Consider the following 13981-nt stretch of genomic DNA (forward strand, 5'->3'; position numbering starts at 1 on the left):
TTTCCCTAACTCCACTTCATATGCCAAATAAAACCCAAAGATAAAATAAAAATATACTCAGTCTATGAAATTTGCAAATTCTAACTTTGAATATTTTTTAAAAATTTTAACTAAACGTATAAATTGAGTGCGTATGTTTCACATTTTTTTTAAGCCAATTATTTTGTAGGGTTTGAAGGGTGTTTGTTTCACATTTTTTTTAAGCCAATCATTTTGTAGGGTTTGAAGGGTGTTTGTTTTAAATTTTTTAAAATTGATTTTGTTAAGAAAATCTTTTTGACTACAAATAATAGCTTTTCACATTTGTCTCTGGCCATGAAAGAGAAAAACAAAACACAATTAAAAAACACATAATTTATTAACGACGTAAAATGATGCAATTACTCTACCTTATTTTTTTTATAACGATTGAATAAAATATTTTATCTATAGAAATTAGAATGATAATAAACTACTTTTTTAAATAATGTCGTGTACCGTCATTAAATTTATAATAATTTGCAAGTATTGATTAATGACCTAACACCAAGTAAAACATGTATAGGAGGAGTTCCATAAAGCGAATATCTTATACTTTTAAGTCAATATCAATTTCCAACAAATGATTTGTTATGCAACGGTAACTAAAGAGACACTTGTTAAAAAGAGGTATTTGTCAAGAGTACCCCACAACTTTTATAGATATTCTCACATCTCAGGAAATCCTCTTTTAAGGATTTTAAATAAAGATAACGCAAAGAAAAAAAATTATTTATTGGGAAAAAAAATAAAGTAATACAATTTACAATAAAATAAAAGACCTTTTGACATAATTTTGGTTACAAATTTTCATCCTATTTTTATTAATCAAAACAATCTATCATTTTTATTAATCAACATTAGTGTATTAAGTGAGACGGCTACTAGGATTGATCATAGACATGACATTTATATTCATATAAAAATCATTTATTATAATCGATTTTTATAAATTAAACAAATGGTGCGTTTGTTTGAGTTTAAATAAAAATGATTTTTCGTTTAAAAAATTTAGTGATTATTTTATAGAGATTTATTTAAAAACGATTTTTTGATTTCCGTTTGTTTATTATCATAAAAATTATTTTTAATCTGTTTGTGTACAATTTTATAAAAGTGATTTTTTAAACTACATAATTACTATAAAAGGCATGACTTTTTATAGATACATTAATCTCTCTTTTTCGATGTCATATCTATACTTATTTATTTTATCTATTATTCTCCTCTCTCTCGCTATAAGTTTAATATATTTCTTAGACACATTTCAAAATTAATTAATATATCTTAAGTACTAAAAATAAATAAATAAAACACACGCACAAAAAACCATATCGACATATAAATAATATAAAAATAAAACGATTCAAATAAAAGAAATATAAACTAATAAAAAAGAACAATTGAGATAAATTGATGTACATAACTTAAGAAAGAGAAGGAAGTTACTTGATAAAAATCTAGTAAAAATTGAAAGATAATGATTTTGTATTTTCCAAAAAAAGTAAGGGTAGTTACATTATTTTATCTCATTCATGAGTTAAGTTGTGTGTTTTTAAAACTCGTGGTATTTTCTCTCTCATCTATCGCATAAGTTGACGTGAAAAAACTACTATTTTTAGCTTTTCATTATTAGTCAAAATTTAATTTTCAAAAAAAATCTAAAATAAACATAGTTAAAACACTAAAAAAAAGTAATTTTTAATTTAAAAAAATCTGAAAAAATACCCCCAAAATCGATTATATCTGAAATCAGGAAATCAAGTATGCACCGTCACTGGTAGCAGTTGTAGTTGTAGTTGTACGGTGGTACTTTTATGTTCGCAGGGAAGTGATGAGGTAAAACAAGAAAGAAAAGAGGATAGAACCTCTGCCACTGGTTCAAATCATAAAGATGATGGATTCTCTTAACCGACCAACCTTCCAAGCTCTCATACTTGCTACTACCCCCACTCATTTTCCCTCGTCTTTCCTCTTCCCTTCTTCAACTTACACTTTCCCATTGCCACGTTGCATCAAAGCTCTCTCCACCACCTCTACCGCCACCCTACAATCTTCTAAACTCTCCCACGACTACCCTGCCAAACCTCAATGGAAAGCCTCTATCGACTTCAAGTCGATTAAGGATAACAAAGATGCTGTTGCTGCCAACATAAGGAACCGCAAATCTCATGCTAATTTGGAACTCGTCCTCCACCTGTATGATCAAATGTTTCATCTTCAGAAGGTTATGTTTCTCTCTTTTTTCTCTTCCTCCTCTTCAATTATCCATTCCCGTTTCATTTTAATGCTTAAATTGCCAGAATTAGTTGTGTTGTTTCTCAAGATTTTATTCAATGCTTATTTCTTCATCTATGAATGTTCAATTTTATATTAAATAAAATCAACTGCCAATTAAATGCTTGATGAGTTTTGTAGTATTAATGTAATAATTCCCCCCCAAAAAATTGTTCTTTTAATTTAAATGGTCACCTGAATTGTGTGGTACCCATAAATGAATGTTCAAATTTATATTAAATGTTTGATAATCAACCACCACTTATATGGTTGATGGATATCATATCCTCCATACAGCATTAGGTATTGGAGTTGTAATGTAATGTAATAATATCCAAAATTCTTTGTTCTTTTAATGGCTTAGCTAATTTGTTTCTTACAGATAGCAGGAAGTTGAGAGGCTTCGTGGAGACAGAAATGCAGTGGCCAACAAGATGAAAGGAAAATTAGAACCGTCTGAACGCCAAACACTAATTGAACAAGGTGATTGCTCTTGCCGTAAATTTTCACCCAAATGGCTTTCCTTCCCCTGTGTGTGTGCTTGCCCGCTCTCGCGTTTTTTAGGTAAATTCCTTGAAACTGTCACATTATGAATTCAGGGAAGAATTTGAAGGAGGGACTTATTGCTTTAGAAGAAGACTTGGTGAAGCTTAATGATGAGCTTCAACGGGAGGCACAGTGTATACCAAACATGACTCATCCAGATGTTCCAATAGGAGGGGAGGATTGTTCCACAATAAGGAAGATGGTATTTTCAATTATTACAATTCATTTTTTCCTTCTCCAGTGAAATGATTTGTTGGGCTTGTTCAGGAACCAAAGTTCTTTGCCTCAAATGTTAATAATATATTGCGTCACATTTTAGGTTGGAAGCCCCCCCAACTTTAGCTTTCCTGTCAAGGATCATCTACAACTAGGAAAGGAACTTGATCTTTTTGATTTTGATGCAGCTGCAGAGGTATACTGTAATTAATTAACTTAATGCAGTAAATCATTGTTTATTTGAAGCTTGGCTATTGTTAGTTTCATTTTGAGGTGTAGGTTAATGTTTTATGGCAACAAGCCAACAAGTAAAGGTGAAATGATGCATTGTCAACATGAATCGATTTTGGAATTTACTTATTTGGTACTCTTATTATTTTCTAGATAATGAAGAGGTGCCTTGGATGTAGCATCTTACATGAAATATTTCAGTGATTTTTTTGTACAAGATATTAGATTGAATAAGCCTTGAACTTTTTATCATTAAATGCTTCATTTTTAGGAGTGTTCTTGTGAATGATGTTGTTGGAACTTGGAAGACTGTATTCTAAGTGCTAACTTGATTTTAACTTATTCCTTAATTTTTATTATAAATATTGTGCTGCAGTTTTGATCTTCAAAAGAGATAACGTAATTGACTTTGACTTCAGTAGTTCTGTCTCATGCGTATAACATGCTGCTTCACAGGTCAGTGGTTCAAAGTTCTACTACCTGAAAAATGAAGCAGTTCTGTTAGAGATGGCTCTTCTCAATTGGACACTGTCAGAAGTAATGAAAAGAGGCTTTACTCCACTAACAACACCTGAAATTGTACGGTCCTCTGTTGTTGAGAAGTGTGGGTTTCAACCTCGTGCGAACAATACCCAGGTTTGTGTTTGTATGTATTTCTTAGTCACTTATTTCTTTCAGACCATGAAATATTTAAACTATTCTTAGGCTTTATCATAGCATGATCATGTCTTCGCAACCATTTTCATAGAGACAATATACCTGCTGTCAGAAGTATATGCCTCCCTTTATATATTGCGAGTAGAGCTGTCAATTTGACAAGCCCCCTAATTATTGGCCCCAACTCACATGTTGGAGGGGAAAAAAATTTTATAATTCAAAAGGCCCCAAAAAAGAAAGCCCCCTAAAATTTTGTGGGCCTATAGGCCCACGTTTTAAAAAAAAAATCGATTTTTTTAAAAAAATATTTTGACAAATTTTTTTTTTTCGAGAAAAAAATCGATTTTTTTTTATTCTCGAAAAAAAAAATTTCGAGAATTTTTTTACTTATTTTTCTCACAAAATTTTTTGAGAAAAAAAATATTTTTTAACTTTTTTTGATATTTTTCGAAAAAAATAAATTTCGAAATGGGCCGAGATTTTAAAAAAATTATTTTAATTGGAGGCCTAATATTAAGGATTTAATAAAAAAAAAATTAAGGGGCCTAGCAGTTGGGAGCTTTTTTGACGGCTCTAATTGCGAGACATAAGACCTACAAATTGGTTGGTCTTGTAATGGTAATCATAGTGTGGCCCAACCTTAGATTTTCCCCAAAACTACTTCTGTTGCATGTTTTTAGTTTGATGATTGAATTTCAAAGCTTCCACTGATGTTTCATGCCAACATCAAACAGGTCTATTCTATCGATGACAGTGACCAATGCCTTATCGGTACTGCAGAGATTCCTGTTGGGGGACTTCATATGGATTCTATACTTGCTGACTCAATGTTACCCTTAAAATATGCTGCATTTTCGCATTGTTTCCGTACTGAGGCTGGTGCTGCAGGCACTGCAACTAGGTAATTAATTGTAGAGCTTATTTACAGGATTATGAACTCTTAAATATGCGGGCCAAAATTTATATATTCAGTTGAATTTCTCACTCTTAAGTCTTATCCTACATGTCAATGTTAATGCTTATGAGTATTTAGATCTTTTAGATTTTCTGATTTTGATTAATAATGAGCAGGGGTCTTTATCGCGTCCACCAGTTCAGCAAAGTTGAAATGTTTATTTTCTGCCGTCCAGAAGAAAGTGAATATTACCACCAAGAGCTTATTAAAATTGAAGAAGATATCTTTTCATCCCTAGGGCTACATTTTAAGTGAGAGTTACTACTTAGCACACCCTTTCTTCATTTTATAACACGATTCTATTACTATGTTTGTTATAACTGTGAGCATTTCCGCAGAACTTTGGATATGGCCTCCGAAGATTTAGGTGCACCTGCTTATCGCAAATTTGATGTCGAGGCATGGATGCCTGGTTTAGAACGGTTTGGCGAGGTCAGAATTTTATTCCCCTTGTGCTGACATTACCACTTTTTTAATGCAGTTGGTACATCATCTTAGATACAGCCCAACTATAGTGGCATGGACTAAGTGATTATTGAAGCTCAGCTTAACCACACTTGAAAAATCAACTTCCTGCTACTACTCCCTTTTGCAAAATTGTGGCTTTGTATATATGTAATCTGCTTTGAATCTTGTTTTCACTTCGTGTTTTATATAACGGCAGATCTCAAGCGCATCAAATTGCACAGATTATCAGAGCCGTAGATTGGGAATAAGGTATCGTCCATCAGAAGCACCCGTCGTAGGTGTAAAAAAATCTAAAGCTCCACCACAGTTTGTTCACACATTAAACGCTACAGCATGTGCTGTACCGCGAATGATTATATGTCTACTTGAGAATTACCAACAAGAAGATGGATCTATCCTTATTCCTGAGCCCTTGAGGCCATTCATGGGAGGGCTTAATATTATCACAAGAAAATCATGATATAATTTATACCCATCACATTTTTTGCATTTATTTAAAGGATGCTATTGCGGTATCAGATTGTGGTCATAGATGAGTTGAAGCAATTTCATTAAACGAAAGTGGCACTGATTAATTGTTGTACAAATACTCTTGATGACATCATGTCAGCCTGTAAATTTTTCTTTCCTTTTTAAAAATCAAATGTTTTCTATAGCTTATGTACTAACTTAAACTACTGTACATTTTAACTTAATTACTTCTCTATTTAATAACCATAAACATGACAGGAACAAAATAAATTAAAAAATGCTTAACACATTTTGTTGTCTTCCAAGGAACAAAATAATGTGGAACGATTTATAACGCAAGATTAATCAAAAAGTATAATTACAATATTGCAATTTTCAAAAAATAAATAAAATTGCAATAACGCATCCATATTCAACAACTCTACTCTTGTACATAAAAAAGTGATGCTCACTCAAATCAATAAATAAAGAATGAATGAATTTTCCTTCCAAAAGCCCCATAATATCAGAATCTCATGCTGTCACCATGACCAACTTCGTATATAAAAAAGAATCCCCCATCTTTTTCTTCTACCTAATCTAATTGTTTTTCCTTCTTTATATATACACTAGGCCTGATAATACCTTCCAGCTGAACTTTCTTTCAGATTGTGTTATATGAGTCGTCCTTTCACCAATAAGTGTAACTTATGAAGGAAAAAGTTTACACTAAAGGTGTTGATTCTGTCTGACATAAACAATCAGGTAAAGGATTTGCATAAAATGTTTCTTCTGATCGAAACCTGTCCACTCCCTTTGTTCCAGGAATAGGCCCTTTTCTCTTCCTTAACAAGCCAACCCTGCCAACACACAACAAACCAAATATCTAATAAATAACTTAGTTTAATACTCAGTAGTATTATATACTAAGGTGCAAACATGTTTTAGAAGTAACATTTTACTATCTTATCACACTTAATTGATTTTGATTTGATGTTTGTACATAGTTATTAAGTTCTAAATAGATCAAGGTTATTTTTCTCATGCAATGAAAAGCAAAAGACATAAATACACACACATCCAACCTTTAAATTATTACTTGATATATACATGAATGTTTTTTCAATTTTCTCCAATCACATACCGTCCTTTGTGGAGATCATTCACTATATAAGACAACTTTTTCCCCTCAGTCATTGATCCGATTGACAGTTTGTTAAACAGACGAACAAGAGCTTTCCTGTTTACAAGAATAAAGCCAAACAGAAAGGATAATGAAATTACAACAATTTATTTAAAAGATTGATATAAATTCACCTTGGAAATAGAGTGTGTGACTGTGTGAGAGAGACTCACCTATCTGGAGATATGGTTCTTCCTCTCCCAAGGAAACGGCGATGACCTTCGACAGCTCGTGCCATGTTTCCAGGGTAAGAATGTACAAATACATCACTTTCAACCGATACAATATAGTCAAGAGCAGCCATTTGAGACGCATGATTAGCAAAGGGTTCAAGCTCCTCAATAGATGCCAACTTTTCCTGATATTAGTTACAGCTAGATTAATCAACATGACTTCAATGCATTCTTAGGTGACAGTGTTAAATATGACTCATATGTGGCGAACTTGTGTTATTGTGTGAGTTAGTTTACAATTTACTGTAGAGTTGGATTTTCTGTTCTAGCAGATAGTTTACTTCATTTGTTGAAATTAAAACCAGTTCAAACAATGATTTATCAATTTTCACCAAGATACAGAAACAAAGTAATGTAATTTCTAACCTTGCTCATTAAAAATGGATAGCGCGACCGCAATTCAGTCATATGGGATTCGCCTCCATATATCTCCCCAGCAGCAATATATATTGGAGTCTTTGTAGGGTATCCAAGAGCACTAAGGAAAATTCCAACTTCCTTTGGAGTTAAGGGACAAAGCCCTTTGGACCTTTCTTCTTTGGGATCAATATGCTTTCTTTTCCAATAACTAGTATTCTCTCTGTAAGTTTGGTTCATCGTAGTAATTTTCAAACATCAGATATCAGAAGAAACAAAAATAAGATTCAACAAATTATTTTGAAGCACCAATACCTGATAATCCTTAATTCTTCAGCCTCAGTAGTTGACAAATCATGCGTGCAGCCACTAAACGCAAGCATATCCTTCTCGTAACGTAAATGTAACGCAATATAAGGACCAAATGACCTCATCCTCTCCACCAATATCTGCAAGTATTAACCAAAAAGTATTTTAAAAAAGAGAGAATAAAGCAAATCCAAAAGTAAAGAAACAAAGAAGCCAATAAGAGTTAGCATATACTAATACTTACTTTTCCCATTTGTTCAATGCGAGGAGAGAAACGAAGAGCTTCATAACAAGCACGGCATCGAAGCTTTTGAATATCTGGAGGTAGATAGTTATTTGCCAATCGAGAATCGGTTTTGGAAGCTTGAATAACCTTTAGAGAATGTCAACAATAAGATGTTAAAAATTATTAAGGTCAATAAATCAAATAATAAGATAGAAATTTGTATACCAACAGAATGCATACTTTGAAATTATCCCAAAGAGCAGCAATCTCATTTTCATAGTAATCCAAACCAGACCAGCTTTTGAATTGTTTCACCATTCTGTTTGCATTAGCCAGATCCTTGGGAAGTTCCTTAATGATTTTTATATCATCAGCAAGAGAACTAATAAACCTCTTATCATCAAAGATATCAGAGAAATTGCTGCAAATAAAACCCAAAATTATAAAATCTAATTATGCAAAATCCAATAACAGATAGAGAACTGTGTTGAAAGAAGAAGAAAAACTCAACAGAATTGAAAAGTTACCTATTATCTTGCCAAAATGACTTCTTGTCAAGTTCTGGAATCACTAGGGTGGCATTTATGATGCGAGCTATAGCTACCATATCACATATCTGCAATATAAACAACAATTAACAAACATCCAAAAGTGATAAATTCATGGTCTTGTCTAAGTTATTGATTTTTGTTATCAATCTTGTATTTTAACAAACTTTTGTTTCATGAACTGATGCAACATGTAAGTGTATAACTTCTAAAGCAAGTAAACTCAACATAGAGAACTTTCTAACATATAATAACAATCAAGTAAGTTAAATTCAACATGATATGAGTTGATATTAAAACTAAGATATTTTATATAAGAGATTTAATTTAAAGAGAGAAATCAGACCCCGGCACGCATTTGGTTGAGTCCGCCGTTTGTATGCACTAGAAGATAACCTCGCGAATTCGCAGAAGCTGGATAAACAATTTAATACTTCAATTAAGTACAATAAACACACAAAAATACAACTTGCAACATAAATTTTAAGAAGTCTCTTACATTTGTAATCAGGAGTAGGCTTTGTACAGGGTTGAAATCCATGATTTGGTGGAGGCTTCCATAGAGTCTCATAGTCTGGATCACCTCTTGAATCATTTAACTGTTAAAATTAAAGGAGTTAAAACACACCAAAAACAATCACAGTGTATATAGTTTTATATACTTTAGGCGAAATACATCATGTAATTCTTTAAGTTAAACGGAAATATCAAATTGATCATTTAACCTTTTTTATTTTTTAATCATAGTCATTTTATGTTTGTAAAAGTTATAATGTTGAACTATTTTTAGTCCTAACCTCATTTCAATCTTTTTTATTAAGATATTTTTAAAATGGTACTATGAGATTGGTTATTAATCATGTAAAGAATAATATAATAAATTTTCGTGTGATTTCATGACATAGATTGAGATAATTTTGCGTTTAATTTCAAAAATCCAAAATTCTATCTCACTCGAATTCTCTCTTGTTTAATTATTTTTCTAAAATTTGATTGAGGGTTTATATTCTTATGATTATTGCAATAAAAACTTCTTAAAAATGACGCAAATTTATTAAAAAAATTGAGAGAATATTGGTTTTCAATTTTGCTGGTTTAGAATTATGATCATTGGTGTAAAAGATGAACTTGACACTAACTAAAAGAAAGATTAATGATTGACTTGTAACAAAAAAAAAAAGACTAATTTGTTATTTTCGTATAAATTAAAGGATTTTAGTATGTATTTCGTCTATAATTTAAAAAATATATATCTATCCTAAACAAAGCAAAAGAAATTAATAAATAGAAATACATTTTTCCAATTAGGATAGCTTTTCCAACGATCACCAAAACACTCAAATAAGCCATTTGAATTTATGAAATATAACATAAACATAGACACCAGATACAACATTAATAGATAGACACCTATATAATAATATAAGAAAACATAAGTCATTGAAGGTAACTTAATTTAGGTGTTGTGTTGATGTCAAATTCCAAACACAGCTTGAAGTGGGGATTGTAATAAGTGAGTTATATATTTGCAATTTGCAAACACAAAGCTAGTTCAATTTCAAACAGAGCATATCAATAAACAAGTACTTATTAGGTAGTAGTATAGATTGAAAACACAACCTTGGGAGCAGAGAGTAGAGCCTTTGATAAATGGGGTGGAGCAAGCTCTCGGGTCCAGCTTTGAAGGTCACGAAACTGTCAAATTTTCAAATTCACAAAAAAAAAAAAAGATTTTTCATCACTAAGTTAATAAATATCAACAGAAACATCAAAATTTTCAAAAAGAGAAAAAAAAAATCCATGAAAAGCCTACAAAAAAGCATAAACCAAAATAGGCAAATCTAACTAAAATATTTTTCAAGTCAAATAGTGTACTTCAAAATTTAAGCTTCTCAAGAAGAATCGCCAAATAGGCTCATTGTGAAAAAGCCCAAATGAGTAATAAAATAAAATATATTTTTTTTTTATAAAAAAAATGGTCAAAAACAGAATTTGGTGAATAACATATATTTGGTTGGAAAAAATCAAGGTATCCCACAATAATAGGAACAACAATGAAAAAATCAAACCAAATAACCAAAACTTAAAAAAAAAAAAAATGTATAGATTAAGAAGAAGGAAACAAACCGTGGGAATCTTGTGATTGAACTTGTGATCGTGACGATGAGTTGTAGAAGTGGATACATGTACGTGAACAAAGAAAATAGTAGTGACAACTATTGAGAAAATCGTTGCACCAAGAAACCTCCTTAATAAAATCCCCAATGGAACTTTTCTGCGTTTCTGCATTAATCCTTTTGGAGAATATGCAATGCCACTTATTTCACCAAAGTTGATTATTTTTCTCCCAACACCTAAATAATAAATTATATAATTATTAAAAAACAAATAAAAAAGAATAAAACCAGATACTAGATTTGGCAGGTAGTAGAAACAAACAAACCTCGTACTCTTGGGGTGCTCATGTTTTTTTTTTTTGCCGTGAAGGACGATGATTAATATTTAAAAATAAAAACGGTGTTGTTTGTTGCTGTTTTGGTTTTTGGCTTTTTGTGAATGTTGTTGCGTTTATGTGATCTTGTCACCTTCTTAATTACTCACTCTTTTTTCACTTCACTCGAGTAATTCCTTTTTCATAGTAACTGAATCTCTCTTTAATTTAATGTGGAAACTACTACTAAGATTTTTTGTGGGGCCTCTTATAACGCATTTTTCTCCCACTCTTCCTTTTTTAAAGTTAGACTAAATTCGTTTTTGAGATTATTCCTATCTTGATCAGTTTTTTCGGTAACCACTTCATTAATAACTTTCTTTACGTTATTTTAAGAGTTAATTAATCATTTTAATTCATGTGAAAAATCATATTCAATCAATAAATTCATTTTAAATCAAAGTATTCTTTTTTTTAATAAAAATTCAATATATTATATACTCTACAGCATTATTTTAACTGAGATAAAAAATCGACTTAAAATAATAAAGATTTTTTTTATGTGTGTCGACAATAATTTTTTTTAGTCAAATAATCAGATAAAAAAACCATTTTTTTTGTTCATAAAAGTTTTTATGCTTTTAGTCAAATATATGAGATAAAAAATAAAGACTTACTTCATATATACTATGCGTAAAACTTTTTGCACAGCAATTAAGCTAACAAATAAATGTAATTGAAAAAACCATTTTTTTTCTCAGCTAAGTAGATCTTGTCATCGTAGATTGATTACTCTGCACTTTGCAGATAAACAACTATTTTTATTTTCGAAATAAATATACTTCTTCCTATCTATTTATTTATTTTTCAAAGCCAAATCAAATTTCATTAAAAAAATGGATGACATAAGATATAACAGTACAATACAGAAAAATAACAGTTGCAATGCAATCGCAATCGCAGCACACTTCTATCAGTACAAATTCCCTCTTTTGACTTTCACAGGGAAAAAGTCCTTCTTTTTGTTTTTTATTATAATATTATTAAAAAAAATTAGCAAAACATGTATTTGTTTTTGTATAAAAAATATTTATTCAAATTAAAAGAATACATCAAACGAGAATAATATTCATACAAATTTACTAAAATCGAAAAAGAAGAATTTGAATGCAAACCAGCTAACAACACCAAAATTAATAATATAAAACAACAAAACATCTACGTATCTAACAAAATTAAAATGACTGAAATATTTATGCTTTCGAATTTGCAATGTTAATAACACTAAAGTAACTGATTGGATTTATTTATACTAAATCAAAATAAATACTACAATAAAATGAAAAAATCAAACATAATACTTGAAAATCACTTATCCAAGCAAAATAATGGAGATAAAGAAAAATAGATGCACAAAGATGCATACAGTGGTATAGGAAATTTTTGTACACGGTAATTAAAATTTTAAAAATATAAAATTTCAAAAAATTGATTGAAATAATTCAAATCATTGATGAATTAAATTCAAAATATTAAAAAGTCAAGTAATGATATTTATTTTCACACAAAATAATGACATTTATATATCTGAAAAATAATATTATGATAAATTTAGGTGAAATTAAATCGCCTTTAAAAAATTATCGGTAATTTACACATCATTCATAATTTTTTTTTACATAAATGAATGTTTAATTATGGCTACAAAAATCCATGTAAATTTACTTATGTGTAATATTTTTATTGAAGGTTGGACCATCCGTATCTTTGTTGCCTAGCAAAGATCATCATGGATGCATTGCTCAACTAAGTCTTGCACTGTACTTTACAATTTGGAAGATGCTCTTCCGGTTCCTCAATTTTTATGATTTTTTTACTAAATTTCAAAATCTAGTGATATAAAACTTATGATTAATGATGTTATTGGGAGCTTCAATTCAGCAATTTTATTTGCAGATTTTATATAAACATTGAAGGTGAATTACGAATCACCTTACAATTTCTATTCGCTATTTCTTGGTGAGGTCCATTCATTATGTGGTTATTAACGTTGTGCATAGTACAAAGTTCAATAAATCTATTTTCTCACCTTCACATACACTTGGAAAGATTAATATAAAAATAATTTTTTATATATATAATATTAAATATTTTCTAAATTGTGAGAGTCGAATAAAAACAATTTATCATGGCATTATGACGATGGTCGTCCTCCTAATGATGTAGCATCTTCCATAACCTCAGTTTGAAGATAAAATAATAATGATAAAATTGACGATGTTGTAAGGACTTGGTAGTGGGTATGAATCATGAAATATATGAAGAAGAAACGCTGTCGTTTTACCCATATTTTTTGGGATGAAAGTAGAGCTATTGCAACGGCAATTTACGTGGCCACAAGCAATAAAGTAATGGTATAGCATTTTGAATATTGATCGATAATAGCGAAGAAGACGGTAATGAGCGATCAACATGACGGGGAATTTGGAGAATAAAGTGAATGCAATGTGCACGATAAGTTAATGGGAGTATAAGCAACCACTAAGTTAGAATTTCATTATCATTCATTTCATTGTACTTTGGAATGGAATAAGTGTCACACATCAGCAACAACCACCTATGCTCTTGCTTATTAAAAAACATATGGTCTTCGTCTCGTGGATTTAAATATTCCATGTGGTAATCACGTGAAATTAGAAACTTCCGCTAATGATAGTTACTACTAGGCTGTTATATATATATATATAAGCCGATATAAAATAAAAACAGTAAATCAATTTAAAAAATATATTATTTTTTGTATTAGTATAATATATTGTATTTATATATTCTTTTTAATATTTTTTAGTTATTTTATATATTTCAATTATAATCAA

The 13981-nt window shown here is 30.3% G+C and overlaps 2 protein-coding genes across 3 annotated transcripts; one reads left to right on the plus strand and one right to left on the minus strand.

The window, feature by feature from the left end:
• Positions 1–1784: 1784 nt before the first annotated feature.
• On the plus strand, positions 1785–6025 carry LOC101498508 (serine--tRNA ligase, chloroplastic/mitochondrial). 2 transcript variants are annotated; one of them, XM_004501634.4, is made up of 9 exons: positions 1785–2245; positions 2685–2778; positions 2895–3043; positions 3161–3253; positions 3745–3924; positions 4680–4846; positions 5017–5151; positions 5239–5332; positions 5565–6025. In XM_004501634.4, exons 1-9 carry the CDS (start codon positions 1913–1915, stop codon positions 5826–5828), a joined length of 1509 nt encoding a protein of 502 aa, XP_004501691.1. In that variant the 5' UTR covers positions 1785–1912; the 3' UTR covers positions 5829–6025. The 2 variants fall into 2 exon arrangements, with proteins under 2 accessions (XP_004501691.1, XP_004501692.1); XM_004501635.4 differs by having other exon boundaries at positions 2105–2245; positions 2678–2778.
• Positions 6026–6109: 84 nt separating this feature from the next.
• Positions 6110–11335, minus strand: LOC101498184 (O-fucosyltransferase 7-like). The gene is made up of 13 exons (XM_012716137.3): positions 11118–11335; positions 10802–11028; positions 10295–10369; positions 9174–9273; positions 9021–9088; positions 8654–8742; positions 8367–8547; positions 8145–8273; positions 7907–8040; positions 7601–7814; positions 7175–7359; positions 6963–7058; positions 6110–6678 (listed from the first exon to the last, which is right to left on the minus strand). Exons 1-13 carry the CDS (start codon positions 11137–11139, stop codon positions 6543–6545), a joined length of 1656 nt encoding a protein of 551 aa, XP_012571591.1. The 5' UTR covers positions 11140–11335; the 3' UTR covers positions 6110–6542.
• Positions 11336–13981: the final 2646 nt, after the last annotated feature.

This window comes from Cicer arietinum, chromosome 5, assembly GCF_000331145.2.
Source record: "Cicer arietinum cultivar CDC Frontier isolate Library 1 chromosome 5, Cicar.CDCFrontier_v2.0, whole genome shotgun sequence".
NCBI classification, from domain to species: Eukaryota; Viridiplantae; Streptophyta; class Magnoliopsida; order Fabales; family Fabaceae; genus Cicer; species Cicer arietinum.